The 24,730-nt window shown below is 39.6% G+C and overlaps 1 protein-coding gene across 2 annotated transcripts in view; it reads right to left on the bottom strand.

Moving 5' to 3' along the window:
• paplna (papilin a, proteoglycan-like sulfated glycoprotein) overlaps positions 1–24,730 on the bottom strand; it is a 90,448-nt gene that overhangs the window by 14,100 nt on the left and 51,618 nt on the right. For both annotated transcript variants that reach the window (XM_089120035.1, XM_039651071.2), the window contains 7 exons: positions 22,308–22,458; positions 21,027–21,110; positions 16,815–16,980; positions 16,654–16,741; positions 6,774–6,894; positions 5,505–5,835; positions 235–393 (listed from right to left, as the gene is read on the bottom strand). In XM_089120035.1, the coding sequence (XP_088976161.1) occupies positions 235–393; positions 5,505–5,835; positions 6,774–6,894; positions 16,654–16,741; positions 16,815–16,980; positions 21,027–21,110; positions 22,308–22,458 (1,100 nt within the window). The remainder of the gene's footprint in view (positions 1–234; positions 394–5,504; positions 5,836–6,773; positions 6,895–16,653; positions 16,742–16,814; positions 16,981–21,026; positions 21,111–22,307; positions 22,459–24,730) is intronic.

The following is a 24,730-nucleotide window of genomic DNA, read 5'->3' on the forward strand; positions in this document are numbered from 1 at the left end:
GAATCGAAACAAGGAATCGGAATCGGAATCGTTCAAATTCAAACGATACCCAACCCTAGTAATGATTATGATTATCCAGATTACATGTAATTAATTACTACCCAGCACTGATGCAAAAGCAGAAATGATCTTAAATGATTGCACAATACTCTCATATTTTACAGGTTATTTACATTTTTTATAGTGATAAAGTGTTTATGAGCTGCTTAAATATCAAATTATGCAGGTACTCACCTGGCGAGGTCAACTAGGACACCGTCGCGTCTCCACTCGACAACCACAGTGGAGGAGGGCCGAGGGGTCACCCTGCAGGGCAATACTACCTGCTGACCAACCAGACCCTCCACCGTGGAGGGATCCGTCTTGTCTATACTCACACCTACAGCTGTCCAACTGAAGCAAATGAGTACAGAGAGCAAGAGGAAATAGACACAGGTACAGAACCAGAATGGAGGGAACCGAGACGAAAGGGATGAGGGTAGAGACAGACAGACATGCAGAAAGAAAGAAAAAAAGAAAGAAAGAATACATATGACTTTATGCTGTACTATTGGGAGCAGCAAAGCATTTGTTGCAGTCACCACAGCAAGCATAAAGATCTGCCTTGACCGGGCTACAGCTGGAATACAGGATCCCAAAAGAACAACACCAGAACAACATGCTGACAATTCCATAGGAAAAGCTGGAGAACTCAAACAGTTACTCAAACAATTTCCAACCTATACAGACGGAAAAGATCAAAACCCAAAAGTTAACCATTCACCCCGTTCACACAGATCTGCGAAAACGATTAAAAACGCTGTATTCTGCTGCCAGGCCAGTAGTTGGCGATGTCACTTTGTAAAGAAACACAAAGTGCAAATAGACTGAACACATATGGAGACGATAATGGTATAATTTTCAAAACCTCAGGCCCCCGAAACACCATTGTTATGTAAATGACCGGCCAAAATTCATAAAAAGTTTTCAGCTTTTAATTGAAACCAGTGTCGTGGCCCGTAAATCTTATGTCCGTACTCTCAGTTAGGCGCAAAAAACCCCCCTGTTTCAGTTATGCAGAGACAGTGACAGGAAAATATATATTTTTTTGTGGCAAAACAGTTCAAAATTGTATTTTTCTGCCTAGTTTCATTTACGCTACTTAGTGTAAAACACATAATACAAACCGACGAGAAAATTAAGGTTTTAAAAGCTTGGGTAAGGTCTTAAGTAAGTTTAAGACTCTCAGGATAGGATGGTCATGAAACAACAAAATGACTTCCTCACGGTCATTGTTTGAACCATTTGTCTACTTCACCAACAGCCATTGGGAAATCAATGGAATCGCGGAAGTGCTCTTCAGGGACGTAAACATGATGACTAGAATTACTTGTAACAAAGAAGAAATTTACTTTATTACTTGATGCTTTATTATACACTCCCCTAAAGGATTATTAGGAACACCTGTTCAATTTCTCATTAAAGCAACTATCTAATCAACCAATCACATGGCAGTTGCTTCAATGCATTTAGGGGTGTGGTCCTGGTCAAGACAATCTCCTGAACTCCAAACTGAATGTCAGAATGGGAAAGAAAGGTGATTTAAGCAATTTTGAGCGTGGCATGGTTGTTGGTTTCTGAGTATTTCACAATCTGGGATCAGTTACTGGGATTTTCACACACAACCATTTCTAGGGTTTACAAAGAATGGTGTGAAAAGGGAAAAACATCCAGTATGCGGCAGTCCTGTGGGCGAAAATGCCTTGTTGATGCGAGAGGTCAGAGGAGAATGGGCCGACTGATTCAAGCTGATAGAAGAGCAACTTTGACTGAAATAACCACTCGATACAACCGAGGTATGCAGCAAAGCATTTGTGAAGCCACAACATCCACAACCTTGAGGCGGATGGGCTACAACAGCAGAAGACCCCACCGGGTACCACTCATCTCCACTACAAATAGGAAAAAGAGGCGACAATTTGCAAGAGCTCACCAAAACTGGACAGTTGAAGACTGGAAAAATGTCACCTGGTCTGATGAGTCTCGATTTCTGTTGAGTCATTCAGATGGTAGAGTCAGAATTTGGCGTAAACAGAATGAGAACATGGATCCATCATGCCTTGTTCCCACTGTGCAGTCTGGTGGTGGTGGTGTAATGGTGTGGGGGATGTTTTCTTGGCACACTTTAGGCCCCTTAGTGCCAATTGGGCATCGTTTAAATGCCATGGTTTCTGACCATGTCCATCCCTTTATGGCCACCATGTCCCCATCCTCTGATGGCTACTTCCAGCAGGATAATGCTCCATGTCACAAAGCTCCAATCATTTCAAATTGGTTTCTTGAACATGACAATGAGCTGACTGTACTAAAATGGCCGCCACAGTCACCAGATCTCAACCCAATTGAGCATCTTTGGGATGTGGTGGAACGGGAGCTTCGTGCCCTGGATGTGCATCCCACAAATCTCCATCATTTGTAAGATGCTATCCTATCAATATGGGCCAACATTTCTAAAGAATGCTTTCAGCACCTTGTTGAATCAATGCCACGGAGAATTAAGGCAGATCTAAAGGTGAAAGGGGGTCAAACACAGTATTAGTATGGTGTTCCTAATAATCCTTTAGGACTTGGTGTTGTAGTTAGCATTATGATGGGGAAATAAATAAAATGCAGCCAACAGTTCAACATGTATTGTTGGCCCTGGAACATTAAGAGGAAATTATTTGGTTGATGAGCAAGTTGATCAGGCCCCAACGTCACCGGAAAATCTGATTGGTTGATTGGAATTTTGTTCCAGGACCAACAAGGATGTTGATCCATGAACACTTGGTGAAATCACAGCAAGCATAAAGGCCCCGATATACTTCAAGAAAAATCAAAGAACAAACTTGCATGATTTGGAAAAAAAAATCAGGCCAAAATGAAGTTTGTTTTGACTTTGTTTCAGGAGTTCAAAATACCTTGCCAATGAGAAGTTTCTGGAGAAAGTTTCTGGTTCTGACTGATAAACACATAATAGGTGGGTGTGGCTCTGAGACTCCGCCTCCATTGAGCTGTAAATCTTCTCTAGTTCATCAAGGTCAGATGCAAATAAAAACATGAGCACACTGAAGAGATGTTTATAGTAGAAGCGTAAGTTGTAAGACTAAGTTAAAACAACACTGATTTTTCATGTTTAATACTGTAAAGCTGCTGCAAAAAGCAGTCTATTGAATAAAGTGCCCTGTAATAAACGTGATGTGACTTTACTGGAGAGCTGAATTGAAAAGCTGGTCTAAACAAATCCACATCGCTATGATCAGATGCTTTCTAAACTGCTGTTTTCTCACTAATGTCATTTTTGTTTAGGTTTATTTTGTTGTTTTGAGAGGAAAGTGTGCAGCAGGTATTTCAAGCTACCCCTAAGCAAAGAACCAAAAAGAAGTCCACCGCGAGTACATCAGGGCCTTAAAGGTGAGGTGTTCTACTCTACAACATTCATTTACACTCTACTTGCTAATTTGTAAGGATTTGGGAGAGACACAGAGAGATAGTCAATGATGACTGGGACCCCACAGCGGATTTTATTAGTGACACTTGTAATGAAATCATGTACCACACACAGACCTGGGGATGGGAAGGGGAGGTAAATTAAAAGTAACTAAACAAAACTAAAAGCAACAGAGAAAAGAGGTTAACAGTCTGCGTCAGGGCAAATAAACCAGTCCCAAAAGCACATCACAGTGAGGGCTGTCAACTTCTACAGGGAGAGTGTATGTTGAGGCAGTAGATTAGTACGATTAAGAAGCGTGAGGCAAGTCATAATACATCAAATGGCATTACACTGCATTAGACAAATGTGTTTTTAGATAATGTTATGAGTGTGTACATAGGGTCCAAAATTAAATCTGGTAACAAAAACTTTCTATATGGCCAGTTACTTTTTAGGAACTCTGGCGCAAAATGAACCTTTGGTCTAATAACACATATACCTAGTCGACCGTTCTCTGAGATTTGTTTTCATGATAATCGAATGTAAAGAGTTTCATCTCTAAAAACTGTTTAGCTTATAATGCTAGTAATGAGGGCATTCAAATCGCTAGTTTATACCACTAACAAGGCTCAAAATAGCCCCACACTAACACAGTAACATAATGAGGGTCCCTACATGCAAAACGAAGCATAAGTGTACAGACCGTTTAATAAGAAGATAATTTATAAAGACAGGTCACTTTGTGTATACAAACAGAAGCCATCTTTGGAAAACAGTCTCGACTAGTCAAACCACGAACGACGTGCTAAGTGAGCTGAACTGTATGAACGGCGTTCGTGGTTCGACTTGTCGAGACTGTTTTCCAAAGATGGCTCCTGCCTGTATACACGAAGTGGAAAATTAAGCCAGAAACGGCCCAAAGCCGATTTGCTATCTGTGGACTGTCTTTATAAAGTATCTTCTTATTAAACGGTCTGTACACTTATGCTTCGTTTTGCATGTATGGAGCCTCATTATGTTACTTTGTTAGTGTGGGGATATTTTGAGCCTTGTTAGTGGTATAAACTAGCGATTTCTTTTTACTTAGTCAATGCCCCCATTACTAGCATTATACGCTAAACAGTTTTTAGAGATAAAACTCTTTACATTCAATTATCATGAAAACAAATCTCAGAGAACGGTCGACTAGGTACCGATGTTTTATTAGACCAAAGGTTCATTTTGCGCCAGAGTTCTCCTTTAACATCACACCGGGTTAAAGTCGAACTTTATGAATGATCGTATAATAGTCGCTGATTGCGAGTGATTCCAATCAAAGCAACCCAGATAGCAAACTGACATTGAATCAACGTGGAAATATGACATCGAAACAACGTTGATCTGACATTGTTTTGCTCATCGAATTAACGTTGAACCAACGTCAGACGCGTCATTCTTTCAAAACTAACGGAAAATCAACTTGAAATCAACGCGTTGTTTCAACGTTATGAAAGCAAACCAATTTTCGATTTTCATTTAGCTTTGAAGAATGCCGCGTCTGACGTTGGTTCAACGTTAATTCGATGAGCAAAATCAACGTTGTTTCAATGTCATGAGAGACGTCGTTTCCACGTTGATTCAATGTCAGTTTGCTGTCTGGGAATTATTGAAGTTTAATTGTCATACACAACAAAAAATTTGCCTTCTGAGAGACCAATCTAGCTTGTATATGATGGTGTGTGTGATACAATTGAGGACAAAAGTCTATTTTTTATTAAAAATACAGCTTCATGACCATCAAGAATACTTATGATATTCTAAGTCACCATTAGCAGAGTGAAGTTAATTTTGGATCCTGAGTGTACATATGCTGAACTGCTGTTAGTGAAGCAATGCTCACTAAAAAGCATATGCATTTAACACGCCTATGTAAGTCTCTGTGCATGTCCTGCGGGCTCCTCTCTTGGCTCTTCAGCAGGGCGTGAAGAGCAGACAGCAAAAGAGAACTTGCAGGGGTTTGGGATTGGGCCTGGGAGAGGAGTAGAGCGATCCAGGGCGAGTTGGATAATCTTACCTGGCAGCGGGGCTGCTCTGCTGCATGGCACTGGGGGCCAGTCGGTGAGCCCGGTGCCCATGGGTCGCACCGCTAGAACTGAGATTGATACGTGCTGGGAGGCGACGTCCACTGTGCTGCAAGACATGCGCCTGGTCCCGCTGGCTTAGCTCTGATCTCAGGCACATCTTCTGGCATTCCTCCTCCGAGGCGAAGTTGTTGCTGTTGCCATGGCAGCCACCATACCAGAAGTGCATGCATTGCGAGGCAGAGCGGTCATAGTAGTAACGGGGCGTCCACTGATCGCATGGCCCAACCACATGGGGTAGGTCACAAGACAGAGAATGATGTGCTGAGGGGTAAAAGACATATGCAATATGACAATAATCTGTTCGAAAAAGTTTGATAGGTCAGTCACATTCCTCAAACACCAGTGTTGAGGTCCAACTAGGTCAATCAAGTAAAAGTCAAGACCGAGACCAGAAGAGTAGGCTTTATGCCGTGCGTCACGTGACCAAACCCGAAAACGGGTCTCATCGCATCCGCTTGTCAGAGAAAGTGTTAACGGCCGTAAGAACTGACTACGATATCTATGGATTTTTAAGGTAATCAGCTAACCTAACTAGTTCACTTTGTTATTGGCGTTTTATTCCATTTAAATATCTAAACGTTACTGTGAAGAAGAAAAATATAAAACGTTTAAATATCAATCTGCACATGTGAGGGATATTGGTTATTCTAATCTTTGCTCGTTCCTTTTAAGTTATCTTGAGTAAAACCACAAAAAAATTCATGAAGCACATACAAAAGACTTGGACCGGAAGCGATGCGACCTGTTTTACAGAATGCGGAAGTAAGTTGTGCATTGGCTTTGAGTATTTCAATGTCTTGGTCTTGCTTATATTTCCATGATGTTGGTCTTGGTCCTTTTGGTCTTTCCCTTCTTCTGGTCTTGATCTTGACTCAACTTCAACCATTGGCGTAACTTTTTTTTTTTTTTTTTTGGGTTGCATCGAGTTTAATTTATCGACATAGAACTCATGTTTAGTGTGATAGTTTTATCCTTACATCTATTGTAACCCTATACATTTTTAGTCCCGACGGTTTTTAAAAATTGAAAAAAAAAAAAAATCATATATCATCATTTAATGTTCGTGTGTCCTAAAAGTCTGGTGGTTGAATTTTTGATCTAAGGTTCTTGGTTTTAATCCGCCCTTGTATAGTTTTTTTTAATAAATTAAAGTTTAAAAATGAAAGAGAAATGATCACTTTTTCTATATTGTGACTTACTATTGGTGGGGGTGTTCAAGCACCCCTCCCCATGAGTACCACCAGCTGCCGTCACACCATCATAGCAGCAACCGTAGGTGGATGTATGGCAGTCTGGGGTCGCAGATGGTATGGTATCTGACTTTATAGACAAAATACAAGAAACAAAAGAAACAGACAAACAAAGACAGGGCAAGACATTAGGGAATATCTTCCAGAGGGTATGTGTCCACAATCCACATTCAAATGTAAGCAGCATATCATAAAGTCTGAATAATGAACGTAACCCGGTAACAAAGGTAACTCAACAGTTCCACAAAAATTGTTTGGTTTATTGTCCAAATAACTTTCCCAAATTAATCTTTAATAAAGAAAGAACACTCTTAGATCTTCTAAACTCTACACTACACAATCTAAGAGATTGTGGTCTGGATGAATTGGTGTAAATCGAAGAGCAAGACTGTCAAGTCAACATGACATTTTTCCTCAAAATCCCCAAACAGACATCAACCTCCAGAATATGTACAAAAAACATATACCAGCAAAAATAATTACAGCCAGGAAGGGCAAGACCTCGAGGAACACAAGTGCGAAGTGAAAAGTCTGAGCTCACTCACAGACACTTGGAAATTGAAAATCAGTAGGCCAATCTTTTCATGAACTTGAAAAATACTGTGGTGGTGAGAACATATTTGAGACCATCTTAAGTGTTGTTAGTTCCTTTGGTTTGGTGCTGATCTGTTTGGCATACAGTCAAGCTCCAGGAGGTCATGTTCCCTTGCCGCACTGCCTCCAAACTGTTCTCTGGGGTAGTTCCCCAGATATCAGTAGTTCGGTGGCATACAGTTTTGTTTCACTCCGAATGGGGTAAGAGTACAGTTTTGCATTACTCCATTGAATTTACAGTGCAAATCTGGAGCAGGGGTTTCCAATCCTGCTTCTGAAAAGTAGGGCTGTATTCAACCAAAGAAATCTTTAGTCGACCAAAGTCGAGTCCTGCTCGACGATTAGTCGACTAAAAAAAAAAAAAAAAAAAAACGTGATATTTTGATTAAACATTTTTTAAACAATTGTCATTGAGCATTTATAAAACAACAACGAAAAAACATCACAAATAAATAAAACTATAATAATAATATAATTCTTTGAAAATTAAGTGATTTTTTAACTGCAAAAAGTGAAGAGCTCTGTCCTAGGTCTATACAGTCCCATTCGCGCACCTGACCACACCACACGCTGCAAAAAATATAACTGCTATCTGCCACATAATGAAAAATCCCAACAAAAGCTCTCGTTTATACAGGCTTTATATTCTTCTTTACTTTCAAAGCTATGGGTTAACTTTAGTCCTGACGATCAAGGCGTTTTAAACAACACTCAAAAAAACCCAAATAACTTAAAAACAATCCTATAATAGGCTGTACCGCGTATAGGTTTATTTTCGTTTTGTTGCATTATTTAGGCTATTTTCAAATGCGTCAAGTGTACAAATAAAAACGAAAACATTAAGAAAACACAATCTATTGAGTCAGCATGATATAGCCGTTAAAAGGCTGCTCACGTCTTTTGCGCGCTCAAGTTCGATTTTAAATGTAGGCGCGCGACTTGCGCGCTCATAATGGCAACGCGATCACCTCCCTCCACAGTCTTGTCGTCTTTGTTTTAAAATGCAGCCAGACAAAAGATTTATATTTCCTGGACATTTTGTCGACTAAAGCCAAAACAAGCAGCGTTCTAACAGAATGAATACAGCATCCCTTACCGAGCGCGAGCAGCAGCGCAGCCGGCCACAGGTGCGGTTCCCGAGTGTATTATGTGTGTGCGCTAAACTGTGGCGCAGTTACAAAAATAGCCTAAATTAAAGCATTTTAAAGTTGGGGACAAAACATAGGCTAATTATATTTAGAATACAGTAATAAATAACTGATTATAAATGAATAAATATCAAGGAGTAAGTCATTGAAAAATTCCTTCTATTGGTAAAAAAAAAAAAAAAAAAAAATGCAACTGGTCGACCAATAAGAATGTCAGTCGACCACGACGGCATCGACCGATTAGTCGACTAAACGACTAAAGTTGACAGCCCTACTGAAAAGCCACATCCCTACAGACTTTACTTCCAACACACCTGCCCTGAAGTGTGTAGTGACTCTAGCCATGTTTCCATCGACACTTTTTTATCCGAATTCAGCGATATCGAATGAAAAATGCCTTATGGAAACAGTAAAATTCGATGAAATTTCATGAAAATCGACTCAAATGAAATACGTTCGGTCTCATCGGATTTTCTCTTGATCGATATACGGCTAATGCGATAAAAGCTGATGGAAACGTTATTTGCCGAATACATAATGAATTGCGATTAAGTTTTATGCCCTTTTATGGTTGCAACACGCCAGAAGACGAGTTCATTTCTGGCCAGTCTGTTTGCGTACACATGGCGGATGTCGACAAAGACAGTTGTAAGTGGACAAAGCAAAAAAAAAATGCTTCAACCAAAGGGTTTCCGTAAACCACGATATCCCAGAACTGATGGAGCGCTCGTTCCCACACCATAGTCACCTTCGCTGTCGTCGGGCATTTACGTGCATCGGCATCATCATAGCAATGTTTATAGCGTCGCTGTTTTCTTAGGTTAGTTTTGCTTGTTTTTACGTGGCTTGGTTGAATTGTAATGTAGAATGTGGTCTGTTATTTCTGGTTAACAGACTGCGGCGTTGCTATAACACACCGTTGCCATGGACGCAGTTCACAGACGGAACAGACTATTTTCTTTAGCAGAAGCAATACTCGTTTTTAAATCAATAAACTCGTTTTTAAGTCAATATTTTGTGTCAAATAATTGATTTATTTTGTTGATTTATATGTAATAAGCAGGATAATAGATAGCGAGGCGGTTGTTATAGCGAATACGACCGCTTCAACAACCACCTCGCATACATTATCCCATACATATTTCGCTATCAACTGGCACATAATAAGCATTATTAGGCTTCAACTTGTGAATTTGTTGGTAGATGGTGAATCCGTTTTGTCTAACAAAACTTTGTTCGCAAAAGTTTGCTTGAATGTTGAATGGAATGAATGGAAACATCTTAAAATGTCTCAAATCAATTCGATATACCAATTTGATCGCAAAACAGCATGTGACGTCATTACATTATTCGCTTTAAAGCCGTTTGATGGAAAGACACTTTCACCAGCCTTATTCGCATGTGTTTTTTTACCGAACTTCAGATAATTCGATTGACAAGTGGATGGAAACATGAGTCACTGGGCCCCTTTTGTCAAGGTCCTAGGTCCATTGCTCAGGCTCCAACTCTCCCTTCATAGAGTCCAACCCATAATGCCCTGTTCACACTACATGATTTTAAAACGTCGGGCTGAACTGTGCGGTTCACACTACATGACTTGCTCTCTCTGAAATCATGAGTGTTCAAGTTGTTGAGCTGTTCACACCACACAACACAACGTGATTGATCCGCAACAGGAGGTAACTCACTACACAAGCTGACAACAACTCTATTTTGTCTACAAACCACGTTTTGTCTCGTAAAATCACGCGATAAGATGAACAAGAAAACAGCACGTGAGTCAAGAAGAGAAGAACACAACACGCGAATATGGACGTCAGACAGAAACTAGTGCATCAAACTGTTTGCGCGATGATTTGATCTGAGAAAAAAAATGCGAAAAAAGCAAAAATAAGATTTACCCGATGACCTCAACCCATGCCTTGCTGTGATTGGCTGGAGTTCATGACATCATTGAGGTTGAGTCGCGCAACAGCTCTGGATATCTAGCATGCTAGATATTTTTCTGGGCTCGGCGACGCGTCTGCGAGCGTCTTCGCTGCGTTGTTGGCTCTTTCATACTAACAGATTGGCAAGTGTTTATCGTCCGCTAATCCCCCGCGATTTCCATGCGATAACACCCTGACATGTCGGTGAGCTCAACGATTTGCAAATCGGGCTTAAAATCATGTAGTGTGAACTTGGCTTAAAGGATTAGTTCACTTTTGAAAAAACTTTTGCTGATAATTTACTCACCCCCATGTCATCCAAGATGTCCATGTCTTTCTTTCCTCAGTCGAAAAGAAATTTAGGTTTTTGATGAAAACATTCCAGGATTTTTCTCCATATAATGGACTTCAATGGGAACCGGATGGTTCAAGTATCAAAAGACAGTTAATAACTGTTTCAGATGCAGCTTCAAATGTCTTTAAACGACATCAGACGATGAATAAGGGTCTTATCATGCGAAACGATCGGTTATTTCAAAACTTATTCCAAAAATGTAACTTTTCTAAGGACAAATGCTAGCCTTGCTATATTCTCTGAGGCGCGTTTGTAACGTCACGTAATACGTAATTACGTTCAAAAGGTCACGGGCGACGTAGCCGGAAGTACAGAATCAAAATCGTCCGACATAGTTTTTTTTCCTTTTAATTCCTTTTTTTGTAAACGGTGTTTAAGTTGGTTTGCACGTTCAACCTATGCGTTCAACTTGTAAACACTGACTCTGTACTTTCGGCTACGTCACCCGTGACCTTTTGAACGTAATTACGTATTACGTGACGTTACAAACGCGCCTCAGAGAATATAGCAAGACTAGCATTTGTCCTTAGAAAAGTTACATTTTTGGAATAAGCTTTGAAATAACCGATCGTTTCGCATGATAAGACCCTTATTCATCGTCTGGTGTCGTTTAAAGACATTTGAAGCTGCATCTGAAACAGTTATTAACTGTCTTTTGATACTTGAACCATCCGGTTCCCATTGAAGTCCATTATATGGAGGAAAATCCTGGAATGTTTTCATCAAAAACCTAAATTTCTTTTCGACTGAGGAAAGAAAGACATGGACATCTTGGATGACATGGGGGTGAGTAAATTATCAGCAAAAGTTTTTTCAAAAGTGAACTAATCCTTTAAGATCTTCTGTTGAATGTGTGAGATGTTGGAAACATAGGCATGGATTAACCTTATTGTCTGGAGAATGCTGGTATAACAACATCATAAAAATGTGCAACATGACATCATGACTTTTGCGTAAACATATACGCCACTTTCGAGTCAGGTGGCGTGTTATCTCCACGCATTTTGAGCTATCCGCGTGTATCCGCGTGTATGTTTACGCCATTAACGTCCGCGTCATTCCGCGTGTCTGAACACGCAGTCAAATCTCCAGTCATAAATGCCATTAACCCCAGTGACGGTTAAGTTTAGGGATGGGGTTGAGGTAAGTCATATCTTTTTTTTTTCCTAGGATGGTAAGGGAACAGTCATAAATGCCATTAACCCCAGTGACAGTTAGGTTTAGGGACGGGGTTGAGGTAAGTCATATATTTATATAACGTTAAGTCAACGGCGTTCATAAACACGCTGAAAGGCGATTATGCGTCTTGATAGCACGCCAAAAATGGAAATACGAATTGGCGTGTCATACACACACTACTTCATGAGATCAGTCTGAAATGTGTATATCAGAAACAGGATTGTGTGTCATTTAGTTAGTATATTTTACAGCATTTGTTATTTTGTGAATTTTTTTTTTATATAAACCTCTAAAGTCTGTTTGTTCACCAGACCTGCTCTGTTTTATTTAGTCTGATATGCAATGGTGATTATTCTTTTTCTTTTGCAACTCCTAGACTGTAAAAAAGTGGTTGCCATTGAAGATTGTGTAATGCTGGTGCCGAGCTGTCTGGACTCGGAGAGGGCTACTCTCTGAGAAAACAATGGTCTTTTCTGGAAATTAAAGTTCCCGTATTATGCCCCTTTTCACAAGATGTAAAATAAGTCTCTGATGTCCCCAGAATGTGTATGTGAAGTTTCAGCTCAAAATACCCAACAGATCATTTTTTACAGCATGTTTAAATTGTCATTTTTTGGGGTTCAGAAAAACGCTCTGTTTAGTGAGTGCCCTTTAAATGCAAATGAGCTGCTGCTGCCAGCACAGGGGGCGGAGCTTCACGAGCTCACTCAGTCTTTCAGGACAATTTCATCTCACGGGATGATGATAAAATCAGAAACTCTCAGTAACGGTGTTCATTTCCAGTCGGACATTAATGCCTACAGAGTCAGAGTGCTGTATAGAGATGGAACAGCTATAGTTTAGTAGTTTAATTACGGTTATTATAACGTATTTGTCATCTGCTTGTATGTATCCATTATTTATTAATAGCCTACAAGTCTGCTGTTTCGGACCAGGTCCGAATGATGATCACATATACTGATGAGTTTAATAAAGTTTATTGTACATCACACAAAAGATGAAGCGTCAGTTTTACTTCAGAAAATCACCGTAAGAGCTGAGTAAACTCAGTAAGTTAGAAGAAGTGCGCAAGTTGAGGGAGCGTTCCTGTGGGCGGACCTTAGTCAAAAAACTGTTCTGACGTCATTAAAGAAGGAAGGATGTAGTCCAAACGGGCCGTTCGGTGTAGGCTACTTCTGTTAAATAAAATATCTCGCTTTGCATTGAACTTTGAGCTTTATAATTTTACAGATATTATTTATACTCTAAAAACAACATTACACACCAACTGAAGTTTGAAACATGGGATCACGAAGAACGGGACCTTTAACATTTTACTTAGCATTCTCAGCCGAGACGCAATCACACCGAGTAGATAACCTCATTTGAAGTGTCTCAGTGCAACTGGTACAATGGCCTTATCCCCATATTAGTAAACTCAATGGTACTCAAGGTTTTAAAAGTTTAGGGCTACTTTGCTTACTGAAAACGATGAGCCCTTATCCAAGGCCTCTCATGGAAATTACCTTCTGTACCCAGTAAGGTGTAATCTATCCAGGTCTGGGACCTTGATAACTGTTCATTCCCCCATTTGGAGGACGATTTGTTTTGTCTTGGTCTGAGTATTTAAAGAAATGTTGCAAAAGGCTCAGTGCGATTCTGTAGCCGGACCAGCCCGTAATTATGTACAGCATTTTTCTAATGTCAAGAATGCATCTTTTACTCTGTTTCTGAGCATTTGATGTTTTATATAAATGGTTATATGCTGTAAGTAAGGGATAATGTACATCTAGCCGGTTGTAATCTCAGAATAAACCCAGACAAGGTGTCTGTCTTGTCTGGGAGTAATGCTGCATTCCAGGCAGGTTTTTGAGCATGTAAATCACGACTTCAAACCACGACTCACGACTTTGTAGCATAACCAGGCCAGTCACGCCAAACTACCTGAGTGCTAGGAATTGTGGTAGCTAACTTGGTAAACAAACCAGCATGGCGGACCTTATGGGGTTTATGCATAATTGTAATAATTTCTGTCGCCAAAGGTGCTTATTCCTTGTTAATTTGAGGGAAACTGAGGGGTAAAAACGGCGCACAAGGCAAGATAAGCTGTTATACCTTTTATTTTACTATATTTGTATATTTGGACATTTATTTGGTATTAATTTATCCTTGCTCTCTATGGACTAAAAACTAGTTAACTTTATATTGTCCTAAAGTGTATTCTCACTGTAGCCTGACTTCGTCATACTCATATTCAAGAGAGAATATGAGTCTGAAACTCCTCCATTGGGCTTTGATTATGAGGCGTGTCTTAACCGAACCAGGAAAAAAAAACAACCTCTGCACTCAATTGGATAGTGGGTAGACCTACAACCAATCAGAGCAACGCATAAGTCAACTCCTTTGCATAGCGCAGTTTTCAAATACAGAACGTAGCCTAACTTTATTTATTTTAGAAGTTATAACGAGTGTTGCTTCTTTTACTTACTTCTCCATGAGTGCCACCAAAGGAGAAACCACAACGACCACAGGCTTTTCATTACGTCCCATCTTCTTAACGACCCTCAGAGCCAGCTGATAAGTTACACTTTTCCCGAATCATGTAGGAAGGACGCCAAAAATATCTTTCCGATCGACAAATGCCTTGATTGCAGTTTTCTGTTTGTCTATTAAAATTAATGCGCTGTCGATTTATTTTACAAAAGACGCGACAGTGGAATCTATACATCTCAATTCTCCGACTGCAGTCATCTCTGACAAGCGCTCTTTGAAAATGTGATGATTACGTCCCTGCAGATCATCTGTCCATCATCGTATAAAGCCCGCCCTGGCAATTTGATTGGCCCGATCATTTTTTGACTGATCATAATTACTCCTCAATGGATTGAGTCCAGAACCTGCAGAAACACTGCATCCGTAGAGGCTGCCATTGTTGTTTTGTATGGTTTTGCGGGCTATGTGACGTCAGAGCTCGTAACTGGGAATACATTGATCTAGTGCGAGTTCACGGGTGGGAAGTCACAGGTTTGGCTGCCGTTTCAGTGCACTTTCACAGGTATAAGTTTGCCTGAAAGGTGGTGGTGTAATCAACCGATCAGAATCAAATATTCCACAGAACCGTGTAATAAATGGCCAACAATCAATTAGTATCCAACCTAAATTTGAGGTTATGATCAGATCAAAGTTTAACTGGAACAAAATTACTTTTAAATTTCTTTGAAAAGACACAATGCACAGGCAACTTTCAGCCACACCCTTGGAGACCGTCGTTGGGCCAATTGGGTGGACCTTACAATTGAATCTGCTGACTCAATTGATGTTTTTAAAAGCAGTCTTAGGACATTTATTTTCATTAGCAATTAAGGTTAGCCTAGAAATCTAGACGCACCCTAGCGGCAGCAAAAATAATTTTGCAGCAAAGTGTGGTCTAGCAACTATCCGTTGGCTTTCGAAGTGGAAAAACCAAACTCTGGTCCGGCCAATCACATCGTGTATAGAGTTGGTGGGCGGGCTTAACACAATGACGGCAGCGTTGTGACGGTTCTGCGCCGTGATTTCCATAGGTGATTTTCTTGATACTTGAAAACAAACAAGACGCTGCTGGCGAACAGCGGTCTTTCGATTCGGCTTTTGGCCGCGACTCGGATGACTTGGAGTTAAGAGAATGTCACTTAAGTCATTCTTAAAAAAGGAAGATGTGTTCAGAGTTTTGACGACCGGATACGGCAAAAGTTTAATATCAACTTGCTCCGCTGGAGAGAAAACCATGGGGAAAACGCATGGGACTCACTCATGACTCACTCATCCACAGCCATTCATTGCTCTGGTTGGTTAGCGCTATCCCATGGCATGCAGAGGGATATTGAAAGACAACCTTTTATCCCGCCCCTCGGATTGAGGTACGGTATGCCAATTGTGAGTTCCCAGACCTAACATCTTGATAGGTATGGCTTGCCAGGCTAAATTAAGGTTATAATGGGTATGCTGATTTAGCTTGTTGGTTATAGTTTGGTATTTTAAGCAGTGTTTTGTGTAATTGTTTCCTTTATTATATACAGCACTTTGGTTTACCTTGTGGTTTTGAAAGTGCTAAAGTTTGAGTTGATTTCACAACAAGCAGGCAAGTGAGTTAGGACTGCACTCTGTGAGAATATGTTACCTCTACCATCATCCACCACTGACTATTGAGGACACATACTGCTTACTGTAATGAAAACTGAAGGAGCTTCTTTGTACATTTGCTAAATGGAAACAAAATGGAACAGGCAAAGACTGGACAAGAACATAACTACTGGAAGACTGTTCTGGATCATACCAGCCGAATTTGATATCAGTTTAAAACTGGAAAAAGTGGAAGAACTGGTTGAGGAATGACCACTCTGGAAATTACCATTTGAGACAAAAGTCTGACCTAACCTACATTTCTTTCCCTCATCCCCCACTCCTTCTCTCCCATGCGAAGATCACCAAAAACTCACCCAAGAATCTAAATGTTTTAATGTGAATGATTATCATCGAGTATTATGCATGTTTAATGTTTCAGTGCGACTGGTAATTTCCAAATAAGTAAAACAAAAGGTAATAAGGTTTTTAAGAGTTTAGGGATAACTGGCACACGAAGGAATGTGGTCTCTAGAAATACTCACTGTTGGAGACCAGTGTGGCCATGAATCTGGACAGCCTCCCTTGTTGGGGCCTTGGGCAATGGTCACACCATCATGACAACAGCCGTACCTGAAAGAAGTGTTGATGTACATTTCTGTTAAAGCAAATAGTCTGTAATAGACGTATCCACGTCCATGTGTACCTGCTCCATGTGCAGGATGCTATGCCTTGGTCCTGGGGACAGCCTTGGTGCTGAGGTCCACTGGCTGAGGTACTTCCATCAGGACAGCAGCCATATTGAGTCTGGCTACAGTGACGGCTGAGAGTTGTGCCATAAGGATTGTGGACTGGATTGTTTTGATGAGTGTCTGTTGTGTTAGATAATAAAGAATAACAATGACCTTATTAAATGTTTTCAGACAAAGAGCTTCATAAAAACAGAAAGTGTCTGATACTTGAATGTCATCTATTAAACAACTTATTACAGGATCCTAAACACATTTGATCAGATTTGTCAATGGACAGAAGAAAAGTTTATACATTGTACTAGTAATTGGATGGTGGGAATACATAATGTCTTTCCCAATTATATGTACATTTGTGTCAGTGGTTCTGTCACCTTGGTGTGGTTTATTATTGTATGGTGACAGAGCCCTGACTCCCCTACTGTCTTGTCATTGTGAAAGTGCGGTTCCATGTTCACTCAGTTGTATACGCAGGGCTTGGTGTTCGTATCCCAACACTTCTGTCTAGTTCGGTTTCGGTTCAGTGTGAAGAGTGGGACATTCCTGCTCCATGTTTCGACTCTTGTTGTCAGTGCTACTTTGCTACTTCCGACGCAGCATCTCATACCCTTCTCAAGGAATCATGGGTACAGTCGTAACTTGATTTGTTTCCTTCCTCTGTCTTGTATTGTCTTTGTTTTACAAAGTGAACTGATGAATTTCCTGGCTTCTTTTGTTTGCTTAAATAAAGTCTTCTGTTTGAAGATCCTCAACTCTCTTCTCCTTTCTTGGCTGAAACATGAGACAACACCAGAACCAAAAAAACATGAAGCAGAAGCCATCCAGCCCAAGGACCAGCTCCAATCTCTGTATCAGGGAGGACAGCCAATAGAGGATTTTGTCGAGACAACAAACTCCTTCAAAAAATGCCAATGGGAAAAAGCAGTTGTTTGTAACTCCACTACGTCAAGTATCTGTTGTGGGTGACTGGTTCACCCCTAAAGACCATTGCACACTGAGTCAGAAATTTTCGTATGCGTTTTTTCGTGTTCGTCAGCCTAAAAATTCGTCACGCACAGAAACCTTGCACACTGAGTCCGATGCGTATTTATTAAACCTTTGCGGGAAAAAACGCAAAAATACAAAATGGATTCGTCAAGCAGTGAGGATGATTTTGTTGCCCTCTCTCTTATTGAAAAGAGAAGAGAAAATATTGCGTCCATACGATCCTGAAATTACGCCGAGAGGAAGCACCTCCTTATCAACGAGTTGCGAATTTATCCCGAATGATTCAAAATTTACCTCAGAATGTCAGTGGGACAGTTTGATGCTTTGCTTGCGATTCTAGAGCCACATTTTAAAAACAAGACCACCAATTTCTGTGAACCAATCGATTCAGAACAGAGACTGGCAGTGTGTCTAAGGTATGGACAGGACACACTTTCTCTTAGCCCTCCGTTTGGAGCGTGCCTCTGAAAAATCTCCATTTCGAGGGCTATGTAGCCCTACCCCTTCACCCTACCCCTCGATCTCAACAAGAATTGGGAATCCCTAGCCCTAGACGTGAATGCGCAAAACGGAGGGGTAGGGCCAAGCGGTAGGGGCAAGGGGTGAATTGGGATTGGGATGAATTGGAGAGAATTGGGATATGTGACCATTCCAGCAATCCCAGCGTCAAATCATCCAGTGGACATCAAAGAGCCCAGTCAGTTATCAGCCAAGTCAAGTGACGCGAATACTTTTTGTGCGAAAAAACAAACAAAAATAACGAGTTTATTCGACTATTTCTTTTCTTCCTTGTAGGCCAGAAACGAGACTTCCTTAGATTTCCACGACGCATGCGCGAGAATTGCGATCTGAAGTAGTGTAAGGAGATCGCAACTCTCGCGCATGCGTCGTGGAAATGTAAGGAAATCTCGTTTCTGGCCTACAAGGAAGAAAAGAAATAGTCGAATAAACTCGTTATTTTTGTTTGTTTTTTCGCACAAAAAGTATTCTCGTCGCTTGATAAACATATAGTTGAGCCACGGTAGTCACTTGGGATATTTAAACATTTTCTTCATCGACTTTCTGGGCCGTCAAGAGGCAGTCCCTTAGGAGCCAATGTGGTAGTTATACAGCTCTCAAATTTAATCAAAAATATCTTCATTTGTGTTCCGAAGACGAACGAAGGTCTTACGGGGTTGGTACAGCATGGGGGTGAGTAATTAATGACTTAATTTTCATTTTTGGGTGAACTAACCCTTTAAAGGGGTGGTTCAGGATTTTGGACATGGGACCTCATTTCCAAGTTAGCCTGGGTGTTATTTATCAGTGGAGACAGTTTTCAAAAAAGTTCATCCAGTCGTTCCAGTAGCATAGTTCGCCGGTGCTAGGCTAGCACGAGTCAACGGTAACTGCTAGCCTGCCATTAAAAACAGTTTTACCCACTCCACAGTACACCAAAAGCACATAAAATATAACAAGATGTAATTATTGTTGAGAGAACTGGAAGGACTGGATGACATATTTTGAAAATTGTCTGATACGTAACACCCAGGCTAATTTGTTAAAGGGATGGTTCAGGATTTTGGACGTCGGACCTCATTTTCGTAATTTTTTTTTGTGTGTGTGTGTGTGTGTGTGTTCATGATTTATTTCTATGACATCCTACCCAAAAATCACAATTTGATTACAAAATCTTGAACTAATATTTATAAAATATTTTATAAAGTGTGAACATCAATTTTCCAAAGCTGGTCAACACTTTTGACCCCTACAGTGTGGCAGTTCATTGACCTTCCAACTGATCTTCAAACCGTGCAAACACTCAATTCAAAACTTAGGCCGTGTGTCCACCAAAGCATTTTTCCACGCGCCTGGCGTATGTTTTTAATTGTTTTCAATGGGAGCGTCGCGTTTTTTAAACGCCATGAGTGAGCGTAACGAGGCGCTGAGCGTTTTTTTCTCTTCTTCGTTTTTTACTGGTCGCCGAGAGTTGAAAAATGTTCAACTTTGGATAAAACGCAGCGCTCATCACTTTCACTTTTTACCCACCCGTCCAATCACAGTGGAGGAGGGGCGGGACTAAACAACACTGACCAACTGTCACAACATTCTTTCAGTACAACGACAACAACCAACAAACAAAACGGATGAAAATAAATTTTTAGTATGAAACAAATTATATACGAAATCAGTTTCAAGTAAACTGTGCTGCGGATATTCTGTATCATAGCAACGAACGGAAAAAATGCTGTGCTGCCAAAACGCTCTCAAGCGCCCAAAGCACGGCGTCTTCAGCAGAGCGGCTAGCGTTTTCAGCTGGATAAAAACGCTTTGGTGGACACTCTTAAGCCTATTCTCAAGAGCATTTTTGAGAAGTTTTATACGGCCCCAGATCAAGATCAGCCTACAATAGCCCCTTTTCCACCAAAGCATTTTGAGAGCCGGTACCTGCGCCCGAACCAGTTCTTTGTGTTTCGACAGCCAAAGAACTGGTTCTCGGCCAGGAGAACTGGTTCCAAAGCGGCACCAACTCTTTGCTGGACTAGAACCGTTCCTTTACCACGTCATGCTTACGTCGGGGGCTGGGGTGGGTTTAGATGTGCTCTAAACATCTTTTCTGACCATAATACAGGATCGCAAAGCCAAGAGAAACATTTGCAGAAACACGATGGAGTCTGTCTTTGTAATTGTTATGCTTGAAGTTAACGCAAGCGTTTCTATTTTTGTATTTTTTTTATTGAAGACATTATAAGCAAAGAAGAAAAGTCACAATATAGAACAAATAAATGGAAAGAAAAAAGACACAATTACAGAGGTACATAACTTATCAGAAAAAAATTACATATCAAACGAAAAGATTAAAAGACTTACATATTTCAATTGTTTTTAAAGCTTTCTTGGTACACGAGTTAGAGATAATCCGAAAGCAATGTTGTATTTGCAAGCTTTTCTAGCTAAGACGTATGGCGACGTACACAGTGACGTAACGACGTCGTTCCCTGGGCGCTCTAGTCAGTGGAAAAACAAACAGGTTCTGAAGCGGTTCGCAAGTTGAACCAACTCCGAACCAACTTTGAACCAGTTCCGAACCAGTTCTTTTTTTGGTGGAAAAGGGGTAAATGAGAAAAAAGCATGTCATGTATGGATGGAAAGATGCCATCCATACATGACATCCATACCATCCAACTATTTCAGGAACAAACCTAGTGAGGGATCCTCAAGGACATACGGCAGGAAGCCCTGAATGGTGTTATCATGACCTGTCGGGTCCTGCATGCTGGGCACCTCTGTTCATACCAATATATGAGAGAGAGAGAGAGAGAACACTAAAGTCAGAATCACTTCTATCTCGTCTGAATGTCGGTACAAACATGCAAAAGTGTGTGTTTTTTAAATGTTATAAAATGTATTCATGCATTTTTTTATTCTATATATATATGAAGAGTTCAAAAGCCTCTAAATGCCATTTGAAATTTTCTTCTAAAATGATCATTTTTATCAAGCTTATATATTTAAGTTCAGTAATTTCACTTAAATGACAATTAATAGGTAATCCTCATTGCAATTTAAGTGAAATTACTGAACTTAAATATACAAGCTTGATAAAAATGATCATTCTAGAAGAAAATTTCAAATGGCACTTAGAGGCTTTTGCATCTGAACTCTTCATATGTTATTATATGATTATTTGGTCATTGCATATGTAATAGCCATTTTGATCAAAAAATATAGTAAAAACAGTATTATTGTGAAATGATATTACAATTTAAAATAACTGCTTTTTATTTTAATATATTTTCAAATGTAATGTACTCCTGTTATGCAAAGCTACGCTTTCCGCACCATTAACTCCAGTGTCAGTGTCACATGATCTTTCAGAAATAATACTGTGAGAAACATAAAACTCTACACAAGTCGTAAACATATTTTGAGATCATCATGCATCATGTGTTAGATGGTTATGCAGTGATTTACCTACTTCTGTACCTGTAAGTGAATTAAACCTGACAAAATCTTCAAAAGCAAGTTTTATAATCTTAAATTGTAAAAATGCAGAAAGTTTTCTCTTAGGGTTAGCCTATAGTATTTATAACTACCTGTATATATATATATGAAGAGTTCAGATGCAAAAGCCTCTAAATGCCATTTGAAATTTTCTTCTAGAAGGATCATTTTTATCAAGCTTGTATATTTAAGTTCAGTGATTTCACTTAAATGGCAATGGTAATTACCTATTAATTGTTATTTAAGTGAAATTACTGAACTTAAGTATACAAGTTTGATAAAAATCATCATTAAAGAAGAAAATTTCAAATGGCATTTAGAGGCTTTTGCATCTGAACTCTTCATATATATAAACATTAGAAGTCTATGCAATGTCCCCATTTAGATAGCTGAGTAAATATGTGTCTGTTACCATGAGTGCAAATCTCGGGAGCATATAAAATGAAGGCGCATGTGAGATATGTAGAGGTGTTGTGTACCCTGAGGCCTGTAACAAGGCTGAGCGTTGCAGCTTTCAACGGTGGGAGGTTTGGGTTTGGCCTGGCACTCCTCTACCCTGTACAGGTTTCTCTGTCTGTCTGAACAGATCACCTGTCGTTCCCGCAGCCCCGAGCCACAGCTCTTTGAGCACTTGAGAGAGAGAGCAGATAAGGTTATGAGGGTAATTAAGAGGGAGGATGCACACATTTCCAAAGGTTTGTCTGTACTTTAAAGGCACCATATGTCGTTTTTCACCACTAGAGGTCGCCATTATTCTAAATGGTTTTAATTTACTGTATTTTATTTTTATCATAATTTTTATTTTTCATTATTTCTTATTTTTTATTCTAAACTGTTTTAATTATTCTGATTTCTTTTTTGGATTATTTTAATTTCTTCTATGTAAAGCACTTTGAATTGCCATTGTGTATGAAATGTGCTATATAAATAAACTTGCCTTGCCTTGCCTTGCCTATTGAAAACAAAGGCATAGTTTGATGACGCCGAGATTGAGCGCAGAATAATGAGAGTTGTCTTCACCTCACAGCCGGTGGAAAAGAATCCAATGGGACTCGGGCAGACATAATAGGTTACGCTTTACAGGGGTATGCAAAAGACTGACATGACGCCTTCCTAATCATGACATGAATATGAAGGAGGTTTTATGCAAGTGTGTCATTTGCTCAATTATGACATTTTTAATGCAAATATGACATTGTCTGAGATGTCTTTGTTATGACATCTTGACATAAACCAATACATCATATAATAGGGCTGGGTATTGAGACAAATTTCACAATTCAATTCGATTTCGATTACGATTCGATTCAATATCGATTATTTTGGATATCAGTTACAATAAATGGCAATTTTTCTCAAGGGAATCAAATCTCTTAAATGCTGTAAACTATGGTCTATAAATATAGTCTAGTTGTAGCCTATAGGCTTCATTAGCCTAATATGAAGGTAATAATGAACTGTTTTGTAGCTATACAAACACTTTAATTACACTTTTATTTATTTTTATAATAAGAAGATTATATGAAATACAAACATTTAAATGGTGGCTGTCATAAAAACTTGCCAGATTTATTCAAATATGCATTAAATATTGAAGAACACTAACGAGTGTGGACTAACGAGTTTATGTGCGTTTTCTGAGGTAAACATGACGATACATGACATTGATTATAAGCTGTTTAATTGACGTCTTTCCACGGTTGAAACGCAGATTGTGCGAATCAATGTGACACGATACGGATTTGGATAAGTTGTACTCTATCTTTAACACACTTTCAGATGCTCATTCATGTTTATTTGGCGCTGTAACTGGTATTATTAAGCCGGAAGAGAGATCAGCGCTGCTGCTTCTCGAGAGCGATCTCACACCACAGCGACAAAACGCTATTTATGTTTTTAAATTTCTAAAGAAAATGGACGTAATTAGAAAATTGAGACTTTGTTTCATATCAATAGTAACAAAGGACAAAGATTATTGCAATGTTTTGGATGCGCGCAGCCGCGATACAATGATCCCATTCATTCAAATGAAACAGGATGACTAATCGATTCTTGAGATTTAAGAATCGATATCGGTTCGTAAAAATGAGAATCGATTAATATCGAGAAATCGATATTTATTACCCAGCCCTATCATATAATACATCATGATAGCCACACGGTAAAAAATCCAACTTACATTTTGTTTGAAAAATTCTGTTTTTAAAGTTTAATCAACTATTTAACATGAAAAAGTTTGTACAACTAATGACCCTAAGTTGAGGAAACTCAAAGATGTCCTGCAGCTGGTTGCCTTAAACTTTTAAGTTTTCTCAACTTACAGTGCAATGTCAAAACCAACCACATGACAGTTTAATGTAATGTTATCCCATAAAGCTAAGGGGTTTCTTAAGTTTGATAATTAATCTGCTATGTCATGTTTATGACAGGTTGTGTTGTCTTAGTATTGTCAAGTTGTCATGATAAAGACACTGACAGGTTATGATGTATTGGTTTGTGTCAAGTTGTCATAACAAAGACAATGTCATATTTGCATTAAAAATGTCACATTTGAGCAAATGACACTGAATGACAGTTGTCATAAACATGCACAACACCTTCATGACATGTCATAACGATAGCGATTGCTAATGAGAGACGAGCACGACACACGCTTCGAGAGCAGTGGAGACGCCTCTCCAGCTTCTTCTTTTATCATTCACATGTGTGTGTTGAAAATGATGTTATAACGTTGCTCTGTGCGTTTGCTCGGCGGCTGCTATGAGACACTTTTAATAAATGCTGGACGACTAGTGTTGCTAAATGGCAAGCAATTCATTTGAAAACATATTGTATGACAGAGATGATGCTGCATTACTGTTACTAAAAATAAAGCTGTGACTGATTATGTTGTGTTAGCCAC

Source organism: Pimephales promelas, chromosome 15 (assembly GCF_988280905.1).
Source record: "Pimephales promelas chromosome 15, fPimPro1.hap1.1, whole genome shotgun sequence".
NCBI classification, from domain to species: Eukaryota; Metazoa; Chordata; class Actinopteri; order Cypriniformes; family Leuciscidae; genus Pimephales; species Pimephales promelas.